The 20,507-nt window shown below is 28.1% G+C and overlaps 1 protein-coding gene across 1 annotated transcript; it reads left to right on the top strand.

Annotated features, from left to right (window-relative positions):
- The first annotated feature begins 19,748 nt into the window (after nt 1-19,748).
- LOC126735198 (uncharacterized) lies at nt 19,749-20,507 on the top strand. Its single transcript, XM_050439150.1, has one exon. It carries the CDS (start codon nt 19,749-19,751, stop codon nt 20,505-20,507), a length of 759 nt encoding a protein of 252 aa, XP_050295107.1.

The raw sequence follows: 20,507 nt of genomic DNA, 5'->3' as shown, positions 1-20,507 counted from the left end.
AATTCTACAATCGGATGATGGATCATTTATGAATCAAATCAAATCAAATGAATCATCATACATCATTTATGAATTTAAAATATTTCGGTAGCTACCTTTTTGAGTAAAAATTCTTAATTTTTCTTCAAATTTTATTGACTTTATTAATATTTCTAAAATGCTAAAATTTTTATTTATATATTGAGAACTTAAAAAAAAAGTCAAGAAATGCCCAACTAAAATCCTAAATTTTTTTATTTTCTTAAGCTTTTAAGAACTAATTTTAAATAAAGAAAATTAAGACAAATCTAGATTTTAATTCTTGACCCGTCATAAAGAGAAGTTTTAATGAATTTATAAATACATAAGTTTCAAGGTCCATGTTATTGCAATTCGAGTCACTAATACAATAAAAACTAAACAAATTAAAAAAAAAATTAAATTCCGAACTAAAATTTATAATTTTCATCAACTTTCGTAGCCAAGGCAATAATTTTAAAACTTTTAATGAGTTTCTTTAATATTTTTAAAATTTCTATTTATTTCAATAATATTTTGGAACCTCAAAAATTCAAAAAAAAGTAAAAGTAAAAAAGTAGTAAAAGTTTCGTTGATATTCCGAAATTTCAAGGATAAAATTAAAACAAACAAAATTTTAAACAAAAACCTCAAAATTTGGCAATTTCATGAATTTTCATAAATACAATTTTAAATTAAAAAAAAAATTAAACAAATCCAGATTTAAATGCTTGACCCGTTAAGGAGAAAAGATTTGGTTTACTTATAAACACATAAGGTTCATGTTACAGCTTTACTAATACATTGGAAACTTTACAAATCTCCGAAAAAAGAAGCCAAAACCATCATTTATATTAACTTTTATAGTTATGATAATAATTTTAAAACGTATAACGATTTTTTTTTAATTCTTAAAATTCTAATTTCTTTTATCAATATTCTGAAAATGTAAACATTCCCAAGAAAAAATCTTTATAACTTTCGTTGAATTTTTTTTTATTAATGTTTAGAAAATAATTATAAAAAACCCTTGCGGATTTCAATAAAAATCATAAAAATTTTAATTTTCTTTTAATAATTTTTAAGGATTTTATTCTAAAGGAAACTTTCTAAAAAATATGTTTTATTTTAAATGAAAAAAAATATATATACTCAATTGATTTTTATTTCAATTTATTTTTATTAATGCTTAAAAATACTTTAAATTTTAAATAAAAATCTAAAAATTTATCATTTTCATACACATTTATAAATATTTCACTCAAATTTCTAAAATCTTTAAAACATTTTTAAATAGTTTAATAGAAATTTTCAAAAATTCAATAGATTTTAGTGATAACAATTCATAATCCTAAATCTTACTAGACTTAAAAAAATTCATTAGGCTTATTATAGTGATAATTAATTTATATATTGATTATACATTTCTTAGGCAACTATCCTCCTTTATTAAGTATTTGTTTATTTTATTCCATGTTTTTAAATATATATTGTAGGTTATTCCAGATTTTCTTAAAGGCGTTTCTAATTTCTTCCAAACGTCTACAATGTTTTTTTTCTAAATTTCATATTATTTTTTTACTATTAATTTCTGAAGCTATTCAAAATATAGTTTTAAGCAAATAAGTTTATTTGTTTTTTTTACATCTGGAGTAAATCATTTTTTCTTGCAAGCAATCGAAGACATTGGTAGGTTGCTTTATATTTGTTTTTAAAAATTTCTAATTTCGTCAAGGCACCTTTACTACAATTTACTTTTTACTAGATACATGATGATTGTACACATGGAGTTAAACAATAAGCCCTTAACCCAAAACCCTCTACTAGCTATAATATTAAACTAGCATAGTCACAAAACGAGAGTATATTATTACCCTCTATGCACTCCATCCGAACATCTTTTTAAGAAAGTTGGTCCTCAGTCCATTAGCAGAAACACTCCAATCTCCAAAGTTTATTGAATTAATTAAAAGATCGTTTTGTCGACGGAATACTAAGTAATCACTCGAAACGGAATCCATTAAAATTCCGAAATAGAATTCAGCAATGATTCGTGCCTGGGCTGCTCAATTATGAAAAGCACGAACGTAATTAGCCGAAAGAAAGTCAGAAAGAGATGTAGTGCAATTATGGAGAAAAAAAATGGATATAATCAGATTTTTTGAGGGGTGAAAACCTTAAGGAAAAACACATAAAGCTTGGATTTTTTATTATTTAATATTCCGATTTTTTTTTAATATTAAAATTCTTTTCAGATAGAACAGAAAATGATTTTATAAAAAAAAATGTATCGGGCCCATTTAAGTTATGCATATAAATTACTTAAATATTTAAAATGATTTCAAGTTTAATTGGTTATTATTTTTAATAATCAGAGTTGAAATCAGAAGGTGTTGCTAGTCAATTTTGAAACTTATATTCAGAATAATTAATTTTCTTCATGTAAATAAAAAAGACAAACAAATCATTGATAAGTAGTCAGTATAAAGCCGAAACACCGCAATTTCTACCGCAAGTATATGAGCTAACGAAAGTTTCATTGAAGAAGCAATATAATAGTTTCGACAGAAGAACGAACGCTTAATGAGAAACTTTATAAAATATGTCGAGTTTCCAAAGAAACTTGCCCTCCGTTCTCTCCGTGGAAACTCTCTAAGATTTCCTATTATGTGCCGAAATTACTTCGGAAATTGACTGTTTGGTAAAACAGATTTCAATAATTTGGTGTCTTTTTGTTGCTTTACAATATATTCGGCAAGGTAAATTCTGTTTTTGAAACAATGGAGATCTGTTTGTAAATGTGATTAATATTTGATTTATAATTGTTAGCTTTTGTTCTTTATATTTTAAAGGATTGAGGACAAAAACATTAGTCTTTACTCAAGTGTTTTAATTTTTCTCTTTAAACTTAGTGAATTTGGGTTGCTAGTCTAGATATAAATTGTTTTAAAAATAAATTAACGAGAAATATTGAAAAATCTATTTTTTAACTTATGAGAATGGTTTTAAGCTCTATAGCTTAATTGTTTGTTAATGTTTTATTATATACGTTTCATTATTACTCTGGAAACTTCTCAATACTTTAGAAAAAAGTTTAAAATTTGGAGCCAAAATTCTTTATTTTATTTATTCATTCATTCACGAAAATGTTGACATTTCAAAAATTCTTGAAATATCTATATTTTTTTAATAGATAGAAGTATTATTACAATCTCTAAAATCCTAAAACTTTCAATTAATTTTATTGAAATATTTTACATCAAATTTCAAGGAATTTTTAAATATGAGTAAAAATTGTAAAAGTCATATTAATTTATACTTACTATTATGGAAAAAACTCGCAAAAACATTTTTTTTTCGTTGTAATTTATAAAACTTTAATTTAAAATTTAATTTAAAAATTTTAATTCACAATTTCTCCTTAAAATTTCTTAAATTTTAAAAAACTAAAATAATTTCAATAATATATCATAACGTCTAAAATTTTTTTTAATTAATTTATTAAATTCTTCTTTTTTATTAACATTAAGCTAACCTATGCCAAAAAATTATAAGGAATTAACGAATTTTATTAAAATTTCTTAAATTCTAAAAGCCTAAATTAATTTTATTACTATACTATAAGATGTCAAAGAATTTTAAAAATTCGAGTAAAAATTCTAAAATTCTAATTTTTTTAACTAGAATGTAGTCATTAAAATTCCCAATATCCCAAAACCTCTAATTCGAGAAAAATTCCTAATATTCTTTATTTGCTTTGAAATTTACGAAAATTTTAACTAGTTTCCTTAAATTTATTTAGATCCTAAAACTTTTAATTACTTTAACTTATATATCATAGAATATATTAAGAATAAAAGAATATTTGAAATTTGAGTAACAATTCTAAAATTCTTCATTTTCACTAATATATTCAAAAATGTAGAAAAATGAATGAAAGTCTGAATTAAATTTATTAGTTTATAGTCCGAGTAAGTAAATTCTACATTTTCATTTAGATACTAAAACTTTCAATTAGTTTTGTTAATTTATCATAAGATCTCATATAATATTTTATATTCAAGTAAAAATTCGAAAAGCCTTAACGAGTTTTGGTAAAATATCTTTAATCCCAAATGTTTGAATTAGTTCCATTAAATCTTGGAGAATTTATTGAAATACCAAATAAAAATCTTAATTCTTTATTTTACTTACATGTCATTTTTTATTATTTAATTTTCAGTTAAATTTACGAATATAATTTTTAATTTTATTCCATGAAACTGAAGTTTTTTTTTTTAATCTGATATCTTCTAAATATATTTATTTTAATTTGATTAATATATTTAAAATTCATAGATTTAAATTCCAAGTAAAAATTCTAAAACTCATTTATTTTCATTAGTAAAAATGTAAATTTTTTAAATATTCTAAAGAACGAAATTACCTATATTTTAAATTTATTTCATATTTCTAAAATTTGACAAGACTTTAACCGATTTAAAAAAACTATTTATTGTTTTAAATATTTCAATAATTTAAAAAATTGCAATGAATTTCATTAAGGGCCCAAAAATCCAGTTCGTTTAATAAATATTCTCAAAAATTATTTAAAATACTAGGTTAAATTCTGTTTTAATTAAATGAGTTTTATTAAAAAATTATAATTTATTAAAAATCTAAAAATTCTTTCAATGCAAATAGATTTGATAAAACTTTTAAAACTTTTGAAATAAATTATAATAAAATTTTGTAATACATATGCAAACATTTTAATAATTTTAAGTCAATTGCAAATTAAAGATATTAATTTTAGAATTAGTGTAACATATCACTCTGTATAGTATAAGCATTAAAATGTAGATTAATCTTCGTCACTATTGAAGAGAAAAGTAACAAAAAAATAAGAGCTAATCAACCTTAAACATTACATTAAAATAAATGACAATTCATTTTAAAAAAAACCGTATCCTTCCAAAAAAGTAAGTCCCAAAACGAGTTAGACAGTCCGGAACACACTGCCATGCCATTCTCCCTTTCTGCGCTGGATTTTTTCCTGGAACATCTCTTTGTCTCCCGAGCAAACTTCCTGTCACATGCAGGAGGCAAATTAAAATGGCGCCTGAGTTAATGTGTATGAAATTATATTGCCCGAAAAGTATAACGTGCAATCCGCTACGGACGGGTGGACATGCCCGTCCGTGCTTTTCTCCAACAAGTACGGATGGTTAGTCAACGAGTAGGAACTGTACGCTGACCTTTTTTAACTTTTTCTGCGGCCCTACTGGATCTCTTTTAATGGGTTTATGGTCGGCTTTTATTACTAAGGGATAGTTTTATAAGCAGACGGTTTAATTAGGGATGTGCCAATATAATCTTCTCAAAAGGGTCAAGATTTATTGCCGTAAAACGTTAAAAATTGTACTAAAAATCCTTTGTATGTCTCCATACGGTTTTGATGCTTCACAAGCACATTTCGCCACGACATTTCTATGAAACGGAGAACATTTTTCCCATAGAAAAATGAGTTCGGCATAACTGGGTTTCCGGTGTGTCGTATACGAGCGAACCATTTATTTTCAAGAAAGGCTACGCTTGCAAGTTTTTACAAATTTTCTGCTCTTTTCTTGGGTAAATAATCTGTTTCATATGCAAATGGTTTGCAAGAAAGTTACATAATTTTGGGTTTTAAAATAATCGAGATTATTTACTAAAAAAGGCTTAACAAGTAAGTAGAAAGTAGAATGGAAATGAGATTAATAAAATTAAAATAATCAATATTTAAGATATTTCAGTTTTTCAAAAATTAAAAAAAAAATGCAAAATTAAAAAGAATGAAATTAATAGAATATATTTCTTATTGAAAATTAATAAATTAAATGAAAACAATGAGGCCTCGTATAAAAAAAGGTATATATGGGGAAATTTAAAAAAAAATTATGCAAAATTTCATTGGGTAAAAATTAGTTGATTTTGCGTATTTCAAACAATTTAAGAATATCATCAGATGTCAAAAATAATTAATTTTATGAGCTTTTTCATTAACAGAATTGGCCTAATTACCTAATTATACTAGCTAATAAGAGAAAAATTTTAACTAATTAGTGTTTAATGTCTCTTGTAATATTTTAATTTAAATTCATTATTTTTTCATCATAATGATATTTATTATTAATAAAAGGGTAAAAAAAATATTATTTAAAATACATAAGCAATTTGCATCCCCAAAAATTTTAATAATAATAAGCAAATTCAATTTAAATTAATAAATTGAAATTTCGTTTTTTTTATTTACTACGGCACACAATTTTTTTTTAATTACTTCCTGAATCATCCTAATATCGAGTTTTTTTGGGAAGTTTAGTATTCTAAGATAGATAACGTTCTCAGAAAAAAGATATATGTATTTCATAAAGATGTAAGTAAGTTGGCTTATTAAGGTTAGAATATATTAATTTAAATTTATATGAAGAAATATAATACTAAAATGGTTCTAAAATTTTTAAAAAAATTATCAGTTTTCATGACAAATTTAAAAATTCTATCAAAGTGAATAAATTTCATAACAAATTAAAGGCTGATAGAAAAGGGCAATGATATATAATGGAATGTAAACAATTGAATCAAAAATATTTTTAAATCTTGCAGCCAATTATGAGTAAGAATTAATCTTTACGTAATTTTTCATGTTTCTTAGCTTCTCAAATAAAGATATTGCTGATTTAGCAACTTTAAGTCAAATTATTAAATTACATTAAAACCATATAAATTCTCATAGGCATTGTAAAATTATATTGTAAAAACAATTGGGGATTTTGGTGGACCGTTAAAAGTGTATACCCCATACAAATTATGTAAAAAAATTAAGACTGCTAGTTTGAAAGAGTGTGTGTTTCTGAAGATGATTTCAACTCGAGCGAAATACGTAAAATATAAATATAATTATAGAATATTTCTTTGAATAATTGCGGGTCATTCCAAAGTGATTCTTGTCCACTTTGAAGGTTGGCAGATTGAAAAAAACGGATAAGTTGAGGTTTACCACCATTGTTTAATGTGCTTAAATTAACACTTTAATATTATACATTTTGATATTCGAAAATGTACAAAGGTTGTCCCATAAATCTTTTATTTTTATTATTATCTTATTATTATTTTATTTATTAATTTTTTTATTATTATTTTTATACTATCTTTTATTGTTATATTTTAGTTTTGCTTGGAATGCCTTAAAAATAAAATTGAATTTTGGACAAGAGGCTTTTTGGAACACCGTTGTGGATTAGACGCATTATGGAATAACAAATTAGACAAATCTTGTAGTATTATACCCATATTTTTTTTAGTTTATTTAAACTCAAAATAAAACAAAAGGCCAGCATTAAACTAAATTAAACATTTTATTTCGTATGACAAATTTTAATTTATCAACTGAGAAACAAAAAAAGTGGTTTTTAACAAAAAACATTTTAAAAAACTAAATTTTAAGGTCTTTAGGCTCTTCTGATAATTGGCAGAAGATATCATCTTCTTCCTCTTGGATAGTATCAGAGTTTTCCATTATTTCTTCCAATGTAATACAGCTTTCCATTAAGTTTCTAAAAAAGTCACACTCAGAATTGTCCATCCACTGGTCACCAAAATGAGAGTTCAGTAAGGTTTGAATATCTTTAACTTTCGCAGGTTTTTTGGGCACTCCTTTTGGAAGATTGTAAAGACTTATGTTGGAAATATTTTTTCCGCGCTTCCATAGACTCGCAGACTTACCAAAATCACTTAGAAACACACTATAGAATTCCTCTCATCGCACTGTCACATCTCCATTCTTGTTCTTCGTAAGAATGATCCTCTTACATTCAGATATTTTAAAATGCCACGACTGCACTCCTTTAAAACACTCTTTAGCTGTTTTTCGCCAATCTCGTACCTGACAATCTTCTAATATAAAAACTGTTGCTTTTTCTGCAAAGAGTTCTATATAGGTGTTTGGGTTTGCTATAGTCGGCATCTTTCTTAATTTTTTCTCTATTCTGCCAAACACACGGTCGGATGGTAAAAAAAGAGTGACCCCTGACTGGAAAAACTAATTTAATTTCTTTTAAAGAAATTGAAGAAATTTTACTCAAATAGTAGACCAGCATGCCAACCATTACTGACTTTCTATTTTGTCCTCCGCATCCGTCTACACAAAGTCTTAGTTTCTTAATGTTGTTCATATCAATAAATGAAAGCAAGTAAAATAATGCAGACGCGATTTCATTTGAGCTTTTTTAATATTCGTGCTCCATCCAGGTGAACGAAAATACGTTTGTTTTTGTTAATTGAAAAGAAGACGTCCTTTTTACAACAGAAAAATGATTAGTAAGTATATAGTTGCCTACTGTAATATGCTACTTGATCAGGTACTTTTGGATTTACTAAATTTTTTTTGACAGTCATAGGAGAAAATCAACATCCCATATTTCTCTTGCTTCAAAAAGTCATAAAATGTTTTACTGCGCAACTTATGTACCCTTTTTCAATAATAAGTTGGTTTTTTAGATTAACATCTTTTGTTGTCTTTATTTGCTCTGATAGCGAGATATATTTTGAGCAAGCATCGGTAACTGGAGACGCCACTAAAAAGCACCCGATTCCCGTCACCATTCGGCTATCTCCGACTGTCCCATTCGAATATTTAAATATTATGTGAATAGCGGGCAACTAACAAAAGAGCAATGTTTGCTGCTATTATAGAAGCAGCGGTTTCTGGCAATAAGAATTAATGTAAATAAATAATTAATGGAATAATTATTTAATTAAAATAAAAAATAACCTTTCTGGAATAATACATAATACCCTAATGTAAGTATCAAAAAAATGCAGTTTAGTTGAACGATCCAATGGAATGGAAAATAAATTATTTTTTTTGAATAAATATTTAAAAAAATTTCTTTGGGCGGATATGGATTTATTTGATTTTGGATATTATTTAAAATTACTATAGTTTATTTTTGAGAAAGTGTTATTTGAAAAATTTATTTTTCTACTACCTTATAAGAAAATTTTTAATTTTATTTACCTGCCTAATTGAATTTTTTTAATTGACTATATCTTGCTTATTATTTTTTATAAAATTCATGTTTTACATTAAATTGTGCTTATTAATAAGAATGAAAGTAGAAAACATTATATGAATACTGTAGGAGCAGTGTCATTTCCTCACTGTGAATGCTTTTGCTGGATCAAACTTCATCCACGTAAGGAAATTATGCACTTTGCTCCCTTTTGTTATACAAATAACTATTATTTTTTTAAGTTCTGTATATGTGGACATATCAAAAGGAAAAGCCCAACTTAAATAATAGGGTATCGTATATTTAGAAAAAATAAATAAATGGAAAACAAAATATTGTAGTATGGTACTTTAATTTTGAATATATAAATGTTATTAATCTTTTTGGAATAAGTACATATTTCTTTAAATAACTTTTATATCTAGGTAGAGAGGTAATTTTGGTAAGTGAAAAAACAATGGATTTAATTAGTTATACTGTTATATAAATGTACCATATATTAAAAGTTTTATTTTATAAATGCTGCAAAGACATGTATATGACTGATTTCAAAAGAAACTTAATTATTTTATGCTAAAATATTAATTTACAATTCGCAGTTTCGATTAATACTCATAAGAAGAAACTGCAAGAAACTGATGAGATAGGTAATGTTTCTACAAATATTTGCCTAAAACTTACATAAAAAATTATAATACACATATACATATATACTTAAACCTATAAAAATATACCTACTATTATATAAAGAAAATACTGATAAATAGAAAAAAATATACAATTTATTATTTTTATTTACTGCTCCTTCTTCTTCTTCTTTGATGAAAAATAAACTTGTTTGTCCATAATTAGTTTACCTGTATTTGTATTATTTACCTGTTACATCATTGATGTCAGTTGTCTCATGCACCTAGACATTTACAGGTATATGTTAATACATCTTATATAATTTTATAAAAAGATAACTTACTTATCATAAGTTTCATCATTTAAAGATCTCAAAAAGTTTGATACACTCTCAGTTTCAATTTCTACACTATGGCTAGCTTCAATATTATTGGAAGAAGATTCCCCAAGGAGTTCACCTAAATCAAAATCGCTTCCCTTCCTTTGCTCACACACCATAAAGACAATACAAAAATAAGGCTTACAACCATGGTACTGGTGATCATCCAGGCCCGTTGTGTGGATACCCTAAAGGACTATATAATGTTACCTGCACCATAAATCTTGACATTTAAACGAGAAGGACATACACCATTCATTTTAATGGAACCACTACATTTTATTGTTCTCTCACTACATTTGCTTTCAAATCCTAGAAACAGCTATACATTAAGTACATGTTTAACAATCTTTCACTAAATAGTACAATGAATATGTACAGTATGTAATAAATACTTTGCTAGAATTGAAATTGCTACAAATTTACCTTTAAAATCGCTTCGATTGCAACAATATACTTTTTCAATCTTGTCTTCAATTTTCCTTGTGCAAACAAGTGCATAGTTTGTGCTTATTTTATGCTCTCTTAACCATTCCTCAAATCTTTCTTCGCTGGAAAAATGGAAAGTTGAGGACTCTATTTTGATATCATGATTTACCTGTAAATGAGCTTCAAGTTTTTGATCACAGGAGTGAAAGTCTCAAAGGAATACTTAGTCTTTTTGCATAAGGAACAAAAAATGTGTGACTTTGGGTTATCTGGGAGCTGCTGCTTATGAATTACCTTAATATGTTAGCTGAAATGGAAGAAAACCATTTTACTGCATAAGTGGCACATATTTTTGTTGATAGTTTGGCCCTGATTCTGATGATTTTGAGTAGAACCTTCCATCTTTACAGCTAAAATCGCTGAATTGGAATTAATACAGCTTTTCAGGTATTATTTTAAAACGCTATAAGCAACAATATGGTCAATATTTCACAAAGAAACAAAGGAAAGTTCAGTATAATCGCAATAATCGATCAAATTAGTTAGAGCTTTTTTACGAAAGTAAACAACCAACAAACGCAAAAAAGCGGGAACTTTCGTGTCGTTATTCTTGTCATTCACGTCAAACGACCGAATTTTTCTCCGAACATACACGATCACCGGCGGGAATCGGGTGCTCTTTAGTGGCGTCTGGTAACTGGTGACCCAAAGCCAATATTATAATCTTTTGTGAAAATTTTTCTAAAGAAACTTCTCTTTACCTTTAAATTATTGGGCACAGGATTATTGTACATGTCCATTATTTTTTTAATAGAAAGATCACAAGAAAGGTACTGTCTCATACTTTTACCTCTACAGTAATGACTTTCTACACCTTTTAATCTTTCAATAAAAGCCTTCACAGAGTTCTTTTTCACTATATTTAATTCCTTTAATCTAGCGCCTTCTCTTTTTTCAACAGACAACAGTTTTTTGACAGACCTGCATATGGAACTTATCAGTATTGTACACTTTGACAAAATGATTTATTGGAATTTGTTTTCTTGATGAGGTTGGTTTTGTAGCTTTGTCACGTTTTGGGATTCTTATATCAATATATTTCAAAATAAATGCATCTTATACCTGCTTTTTCTTAACTTCGTAGAATCTTTCATGAAAATGTTTCACGTCTATCATTTTTAGTGAATGATATCCATAAGTAGCTTTGGTGGAGTGATTGCAAGTCGGATAAACCGGTGGTTTATTCGCAGAATACCTAAAAAGAAACACAAGTTGAAAAAATTTTTAACTAAAAAGACCTAACAATAACTAATAAGCCTTAACCAAATTAATAATGTAGCCAAAAAAAAACAACAACCTCTTTTCTTTTTTAATATTCTTTTCCCACAAATTTGAATCGGATATTTTTTTCGTCCTCTACCACGTGGTACAGCTTTAATTGTTTCTTTCGCCATTATTAAATTTTACAAACGACCACTCTGCTAACGTCTTACTCGCGTAAAAAGTTGCAAACATTAATGACGATAGGAATAAAAAACGCACCACAACAAAGACGTCATTATAACTACAATACCAATAATGTCCACGTTAGATTTCGCGCGCTTTAAAATCCGACTTTGTGATTTGGAATAACACGCAAAATATGAATGCATTTTTAATGGGATTAGAAGCAATTTGGACGAAAATTATGTGTTTCATCTGCAAAATGTCAACGTATATTTTTGATATAGGTATCAAACTCAATTTTGAAAAAAAGTGGACAAGACGCACTTTGGAATGACCCGCCTCAATTCAATTGCTATAATTATTATAATGAGAGACATAAGATCTTGTGTATCTTTTAAATGTGGTTAAACTTTAAATGTGGTTATACTGTGGTTAATCAGTTTATTTTTTTTTTGATTATTTTAAATTTGCATATTACGTAATATATGTTTGTTTTTAAGTTTTTTATTTAAAATCACTATTTTATAATTTGATAATTAATAAAGAATTAAAGAGAAAATAAAATGCCTTTTATATTGTTTTTCTTATTTCTGTGACATATTATTTTTTAATTACCACTCAAGTCATATTAAAACCAATTTTTTCTTTTAGAATTTGGCTTTTTGGGGTTAAGTTATCAAAATCAAATAAATTGTTATCCATCCTCACAAAATCATTTAAAATAAGAAAAAAATTATTTAAAAAAAAGTACAAAAACCAATTGAGGTATTTTAAATTTATATTTTATTTATCATTACTATAAATTCGTCTTGATATCTTTTTAAATTTTTTCAGAATCTTATAACAAAATGTGAGTAATAATTAAATTTTAAATAATTTTACATGTTTTTTAGCCTCTTAAAAAATACAAAGCTTATGTGCATTTAACAATTTTAGGTCAGATTATTAAAGTTGCTTGAGCATAGTAAAATTACAAGCTTTACGTAAAAATGATTGGAGATTGTAGTAGACTATTAAAAGTATAAAATGTTCAATAAAAAAGTTCATTAAATTCTACATGTTTTTCTGGATTTTAAAAAATATAGTAGCATTAGTAAAATAAAATTAAATTACGTTAATTCCTATAGACATTATAAAATATAAATTTCGCCTAAAAATATTGCTAATTTCAAAAACCAAAAAAATTGTGATTTTACACATTACATTTTATATGCTTTTCAAAGAAGTTTTATTTCATGTAAAAATATAAAAAGAAAAATATTTTAATGTGTTTATATCAATATTCTGCTTTCTGTTGTTTTTATTTATTAATATGAAACACCACAAATAAACCTATAAAACTGCAAATAAAAAATAAAATTTTTCAATTTCTCCTTATCAACTCCACTACAAAATTCCATTTTACCAAACCTAAAAATAGACTTTTTTAAATTTTCTAATAATATTTTACTTTTCTACAAAAATCCAGCGAGAAAAACTTGGTGCCAAGTGAAACTTTTAAGAAACAAAGCCCCGACCGTATTGCCAAAAACGCACGAGACAAAGGCAAAGTGGAACTACGCTAATGACTTTTTGATCACCTTTTATTGTCTCAGATTGTTATAGGGGGCCATTTATCATTTGCCCCCACTACAACTGGCTGCTGGAGTAATTTATTAGGGCTCCTCTTTTTATCCCATATCGCTCCTAAAGCATATTTTAAATTAAATTTTTTTCTGATTAATAGTTTTAGTTTATTACTACGGATCATATAAGTATTTGGGTCATACCATGATATAATTCTATTAATTTTAAATGGATTTTTTTGGTATTTTTATTGACCAAAAACCGCCTTGTATTACTGGAAAGAAAGGTTACACATATAACTTTCTGAATATTTTAGGGTTTCGTGACTATAGGCGTATCGAAACGGAAATAGGCCTATTGATTTAGAAATCTGTTAAATTTGTTATAATCCGATCAATAAAGGGGTTTATTATAAAAACTATGATATGTAAATTTTAGGAAATCACATCTATAATAATTTTTTTTTATAAAAAACTTATACTTAACTAAAAGTCTATAGAAGTTTCTATTTTAATAACAAACAATATGTTTTATAAGTGAAAATTAAAATAAAGAATTATTACAAATTTTCGCCAGAATTTTTATTATTATTTGAACAAAAGGCTACGCGGAACATAAATATTTTTATGCTTTTCGACTAATAAAAATAGAAATTTTCCTTGCTGCAAGGCGACGGAGAGATATATTTGCTATTCTAAAATTTTATGGAACCATTTTAGAGAAGCTATATCGATACGAGGCATAAAATTGAAAGGCATGTCCTGGAGATACGACGCTTGGATAAATTTATATTATACCGGGTTAATATATATTTTTTTCAACATAAAACTTAAACTATAAAAGATGCTATAAGTACCTATAACCCTAAGTAATCAAAATGCATAAATTGAGATTTTCTATATCAATTAAGGGCTCCTACTATCTGTAAATACGTTTATAAATACAATAGCACTTAAGTAATCTGGTGCACTTCTAAATTAAATAATGATCATAAGAATGATAATAATAACAGCAATACTTGGCCACAAATCCAAGACTTTTAGTTACATTAAATTCAACAGCACACAATGATGAAGCTAACTGGATTCAATATGAGGCTGATGAGATGTTACATCTTCTCCAAATAGAACACCCTGATTTAGCATTGGAAGAAGTTGTAAAGGCTATTTCCATCTCCCATAAATGGAGTGCTGCTGGCCTAGATAGAATTCAAAACTTTTTGCACAAACGCTTCAAATGTACCCACCCGATTATTACTCACCACTTACGTTGATAATATGACAAAGGGGATTTGAAATATGGTTTTTAATTTTTGTAGTCCTTTGCTTTTTAGTCAGTTATATCTAAGAGCCTTTTTAGTTTTTAACTGAACAGTCATATTTTTCACTTTTTGTCGGAATTTTGTCATAAAAAAATATTGTGTGTGCTCATTGCGTTCATTTTCTTTAATTTATTTATCAATCTTTTCCAGTATTTCGATAAAAAAAGTCGTTAAAGAAGTTTGAAATTTTTGTTTTGTCTTGTTAGTTTTTTCTATTCTGATTGTTCTTTTGAATAATTGCTTTGCTTATAGTCCTATTGATTCAGTTTTGTTTTCCTGTTAAATAGACGGCAATGTTAAATAGATTTTATAAAATCATTGTGATACAGAAAATCAAGTAAAAAACCAAAAATTTACCAGACTAAAAGGGCCATGTATATTTAAAAAAAAATACAAAAATGTTTAATAGGGCATAGGCCGAGATTCGGAGCATAGGGTCGGTCGGGCAGACGTGCTACCGAATTTCTCTCGTAAATTAGCCACTTAAATTCATACCGGTTCCGATTTTTCCTCGGTAAAAAATGGAAATTATTCAATTTCCAGAAAAAATAACGGCCGAGCTTATCTGGCTATGTTTTCTTAAGCCTTAAGGCTGTTTACATTTCCAGAAAAAAATTATAAGCCTCGTTGGTCTTTGAACGGATCTCTTAAAGTCTCGTTAAATAAGATTGAAAAGTTACAAAATGTTAAATTTCCTTGAGAAAAGGCAAAATCATCAGAAATTTATTAGCACTTAGAAGGAAATATTTGCTTCGTGTAGTTTTAAAATTGCCCATATAAATCAATAAATGATCCCGGTAAATTTCAACAAAATAAACATCGGTGCCATTTCAAGATAATTCCAAAAAGAAAATGGGAACAGTGTTTTCACGGGACGTAATAATATCCTTGACGCTCCATTTTATGAATAAACATTATTAGAGGGAGTGTGGAAAAATTCTGAATAGGTGCCCGCCCGACAACTAAAAGGTCTGCGGCGGGAAAAATGCTGTTTACATTTATATTCAAAATGTCTCCCTTGGAATATGTATATGGAGATGAGAGCCGTCGTATGCCGTCGCCGTTCAATTTTACAGGGATGCTCGAAAATGGTGCAAATTATTTATTTTATACTTTTTTTTTAAATAAAATGTAAAAAAAAGGTATATGTACAAAAAAAAAATCTTCTAGGAACTGATAATTTCGTCCCCTGAGAGCAGAAGTATTCTATCTCACATATTTACAATTTTACAGAAGACACTTTCTTTTGTTTTTTAAAAGTTCTGGTTTATTGAAGTATCTGAAAATTTGTATATTTATATATTTTTCATTTTCTTTAAAACTACATAATTCTTTATGCTACCTTTCTAGAATTTTCCAAAATACAGGATATAGAGTACTTTTGTAAATAGTTTACTATTCTATGTTACCAGATAGAATATTGTTAGTATTTAAATGGAACATAGAATTACTCTGCAGAGTATTCTTAGGACTTTTAGTTATTAAAAGTAAATCATCGTAAAAGTTCTTCTACCACTGTAATGTATATCTCTGTCCTCTTTACCTTCCCCTTTCTCTACGTGGACTTCAATGTCCTTTGCTTTTTGTTTTCGACTTCTTGTTTTTCGGTGGCATTCAATAAATTTTAATATAAAATCTCTCTGCCGATTGATATCGTTAAAATCCCAAAATTTGCTGAAAATTATTTGTCTTTGTTCAACATTGCATTCTACAATTTACACATGGCGGTTTAAGCATATTTGCTGGTTTTTTTTAGACTAGTATTTTTAGGATTTACCACTATTTCTCATTGATCTTATTTTATTTCTTTTCCACACACTTTTTGAATCAGTTTGTTTATCAAGATCCGAGGTCGATAAATCATCACAGAGCATTACCGGAAAATAATGTCTTGAATCTAAACTTTGAATGACTTGAATCATCTGTAACCTGGAAAGTGGGATCATTTTCTTCGTCCTCTCCTGCAAAAGACTCAGAGGAGGAGATATTTATATCTTTATTTAATATGTCAGGTCTAGTCGCTAAATTTTGGCGAAAAACACTCAACTCACACTAGCAAATATCCTGTTTAGTATTTACATTATTAATTGATGATTCCCTGAGTATTAGACCAACACTTTGAGTAACATTGCTACCTAAAAAAAAACATATAATGAGGTATTAGAAAAGTAAAAAACTATAAAATATTCAACAATTAACTCGTTTACTTTGCAAATTAGCATTGGCTGTTTTGCAGAGTCTTTTGTTGTTAGAGTTTCCTTCGCCAGCAAATATTCAGAAATTTTCAAATCCATTGAATCTTCCATTAGATGTACAGAAAGGGATCTAGTCGGCCCTTCATTCTTTATATTTTTAGTTTCATCGCTAAATGCGACTGTCACTTTTGCTTTTATCTCTGAGTCTGGACGAACTAACGTAGTACTTGTGTTAGTTACTTAAACATAGCAATAGATTTTTTTATAAAATAGAGACAGATAGTAACATATTTTACATTTTGCTTCACACTTAAAAAAAACAACAAAAAAAAAGAAAAAATATGTTGAAATAAATAAATAAATTACATTTATTTATTTTAAAAAAACATTATAATAAAATTTGTAATGTAATTGAAATTAACTTATCACTATTCCAAAAACATTTAAAGAAATGGATTTTTCGGGGATTTTCATTGGCGGGGGACTTCTGCACCAAATTACGTATGTTCGAAAGTATACATGGCATTGAAAAAACAAAAAATGGCAATTTTGGACTTAGGTTAGTTCTGCTCTCAAGGGACGATTTATTCCTTTAAACTTCAATTTTCATGAGATTTGTGAGGTTGTTTTACGATACTCTTTTTAAAATCAAAAGATGCCAGTAAATAGAAACTAGTCCTTTAATCTTATGAGAAATATGAAACGTCATTTGATAAATCAGAATATGGATGATGTTTAAGAGGAGGAAGATGATAATCATGAAAAGTTGAATAGTGAACATAGTGATGAAGATTCTAATGTCAATGCTACCTGAATAAAGGAAAAGTTCGAGAAGAACTGTTCTTCAAAAATTTCTTCAATATGATTTGAGTTGGACTAATAATGTTTTGATGGCAGAATATCTATTGGGACCACTACAGATAATATACCAAAAACCTATGAAGAAGTTACAGCAGTTGGTGGGCAAGAAGATGCCTTGATGAGGAATAACACTTGGGAAATTGTGTTATATCCAACCAATTAAATTATCATTTATTTCAGGTAAACTTTTAAGCAGAAAGATATCGATGAACAAAGGGTCAAGAAAGCTCAACTAGTTGCAAGACTCTACAAACAATGTGGCAGTAATTACAAAATGTACTCACCAGTTGCCAGGATGATGAAAATCAGAATACTCTTTTCTTAAAGAAGTATGTATTCAGGAAAACCTATGACAGAGGGCTTTTTTGAACATTCAGACAGAAATGGTAAATTTTCGCAAAAAAATTAAATGCACTGGAATGATTTTTTTTTCATAAAAAAGTAGCTAAATAATGCCAGGCAAATTTTCTTTAGCCTAAATCTTAGGTTAGGAATAAGATATCGAGATGCGGTTATTGCGAGCCTATTTGAGCATAATTCAGCTACTTTTTAATTTAAACAAATCATACCAATGCATTTAATTTTTTTGAGAAAATTAACCATTTCTGTCGGAATGTTCAAAAAAGTTAACTAACAAAATTTCGCATACTAAAACAGTCTAAGCCCAAGAATGGCTCTTTTTAAAGAACGCAATTGTGTTTAAGTCGACTAACCTATTTTTAAGATACAGTGTGTTTTTTACGGAAACCTTAAGGCCGGCGACATACTTGCGGCAAAGTCGCGCGGCGTGGACGCAGCGGCGGCTTTTTTCTCCGGCGGCGATGTAGCGGCAAAGACGCTGCCATAATTGGAACATTTTGTTCTCAGTATTTTTCAAAATGGCGTACAAGCTGACTGCTGTCGAGTTAGTGTGTATTGCATACGCATTAAAAAAAAGAAGAAAGCCGCGAAGGTACTGGGTTCATCTATTAAATATGATGCGATTAACTTTAGGGCAATTTCATTGTCTATATGGAGAACTGAGGAAGTACCCAGAAAAAGTTTTAAATTATTATAGAATGTCGATGAAGTCGTTCGATGAATTAAATGAATTGCTAAGAGCCTGCAAAAATCAAAAACAAAGTTCTGTGAACCTATAAGTGTAGAAGAAAGACTCACAATAACTTTCTACCTAACTAACGGTAAGAAACATTTATTTTTTATTATTTAAAAAAAAATGTAATTAAAAAAAGTGCATGAAGGTTGTTATATATCTAGGAGGTCACTATATTGAGACATCTGTGATTATATAGGAAATAGGAGATAGGAGATAAAGCTGACACGGATGTAGCAGGTGAGGGCTGTGGTGGCTGAATTAGTACTTGATTTGTGTAGCGTGGTAGATTCAACGATTGGGAAACCCAAGAAGCAATTGAAGGATTGGGTTATATTTGGGACTGTTGCAATGGTTGAGAGTAGGAAGGGGGATATGAGTGAATATTTTGGGGTACAGGTAAACTTATTGATTGAATTTTTCGCATGGAGTTAAGAACTTCTAAACGGAATTCAGTTTTCTGATAGTCAGTGAATTTTCTAACAGCTGGTAAAAGTGATTTAGAAAAAGCCAAATCTTCATCTTCTTCTTGTAGGGTACTTGGTGCTTGATTACCCTCCAACAATCCTATATATCGGTCTTTTAAATTTTTTCACTTCTTTTGTAACTCCTTACCTGCAACAACAATATTTTAAATATGTTATTATATATATACCTAAATCACATAATTTTTAGGTATTTGGCAATTGGATTACACTTTGCTGCTTTTCAGCATACTTTTCGGATGGGCAGAAGTACCACAGCATACATTGTGAAAGAAGCTTGCGCATTAATGTGAAATATACTGCAGACGATTGAAATGAAGGCGCCAAATAAGGAAAAATTGATAGTAATAGCAGAAGATTTTTATATACGATCAAACTTTCCGAACTGTCTTGGAGCCGTGTATGGGAAACACATCCGATTAATGGCCCCGCAGCACAGTGGCTCCCAGTATTTTAACTACAAAAAGTTCTTCTCTGTGGTATTAATGGCCATTGCTGATGCAAACTATTGCTTCGTTGCTGTAGATATTGGTGCATATGGAAAAGAAGGAGATAGTAATGTTTTTAAAAGATCTACATCGGGGAAAAGGCTCTATGGCAATAAACTTTATATACCAGAATCTCGGTCATTACCTTATTCCAACGGTCCCGCACAACCATTCGTTTTTGTTGCTGATGAAGCTTTTGGTTTGCATACAAATTTATTGCGACCATACTGTAGACGAAATTTTGATGACAGAATACAAATTTTCAACTATAGACTTACCGGAGCTAGAAGATTCGTTGAATGTACTTTTGGCATTCTGGCCAATAAATGCAGAGTATTTCACAACCTTATTTTGGTTCACCCAGATTTTGCTGTACAAATTATAAAAGCAGCATGTGCACTTCATAATTTTGTCAGAAAACGCTATGGTTATCAGTTTGAAGACTCTTTATCGTGCAATTTAGATGATATTGCTGTAACGGGTACTGGTGGAAATAGGCAAACTGCTAACGCTGTTAGAGATTTCTTTGCGAATTATTTTATCACACCTGAAGAAGCTGTTCAGTGGCAGCAACATATGATTTAA

This window comes from Anthonomus grandis, chromosome 4 (genome assembly GCF_022605725.1).
Source record: "Anthonomus grandis grandis chromosome 4, icAntGran1.3, whole genome shotgun sequence".
Lineage (NCBI taxonomy): Eukaryota > Metazoa > Arthropoda > Insecta > Coleoptera > Curculionidae > Anthonomus > Anthonomus grandis.
Note: the sequence above shows the minus strand (reverse complement) of the source record. Positions and strands in the feature narration are given on the sequence as shown.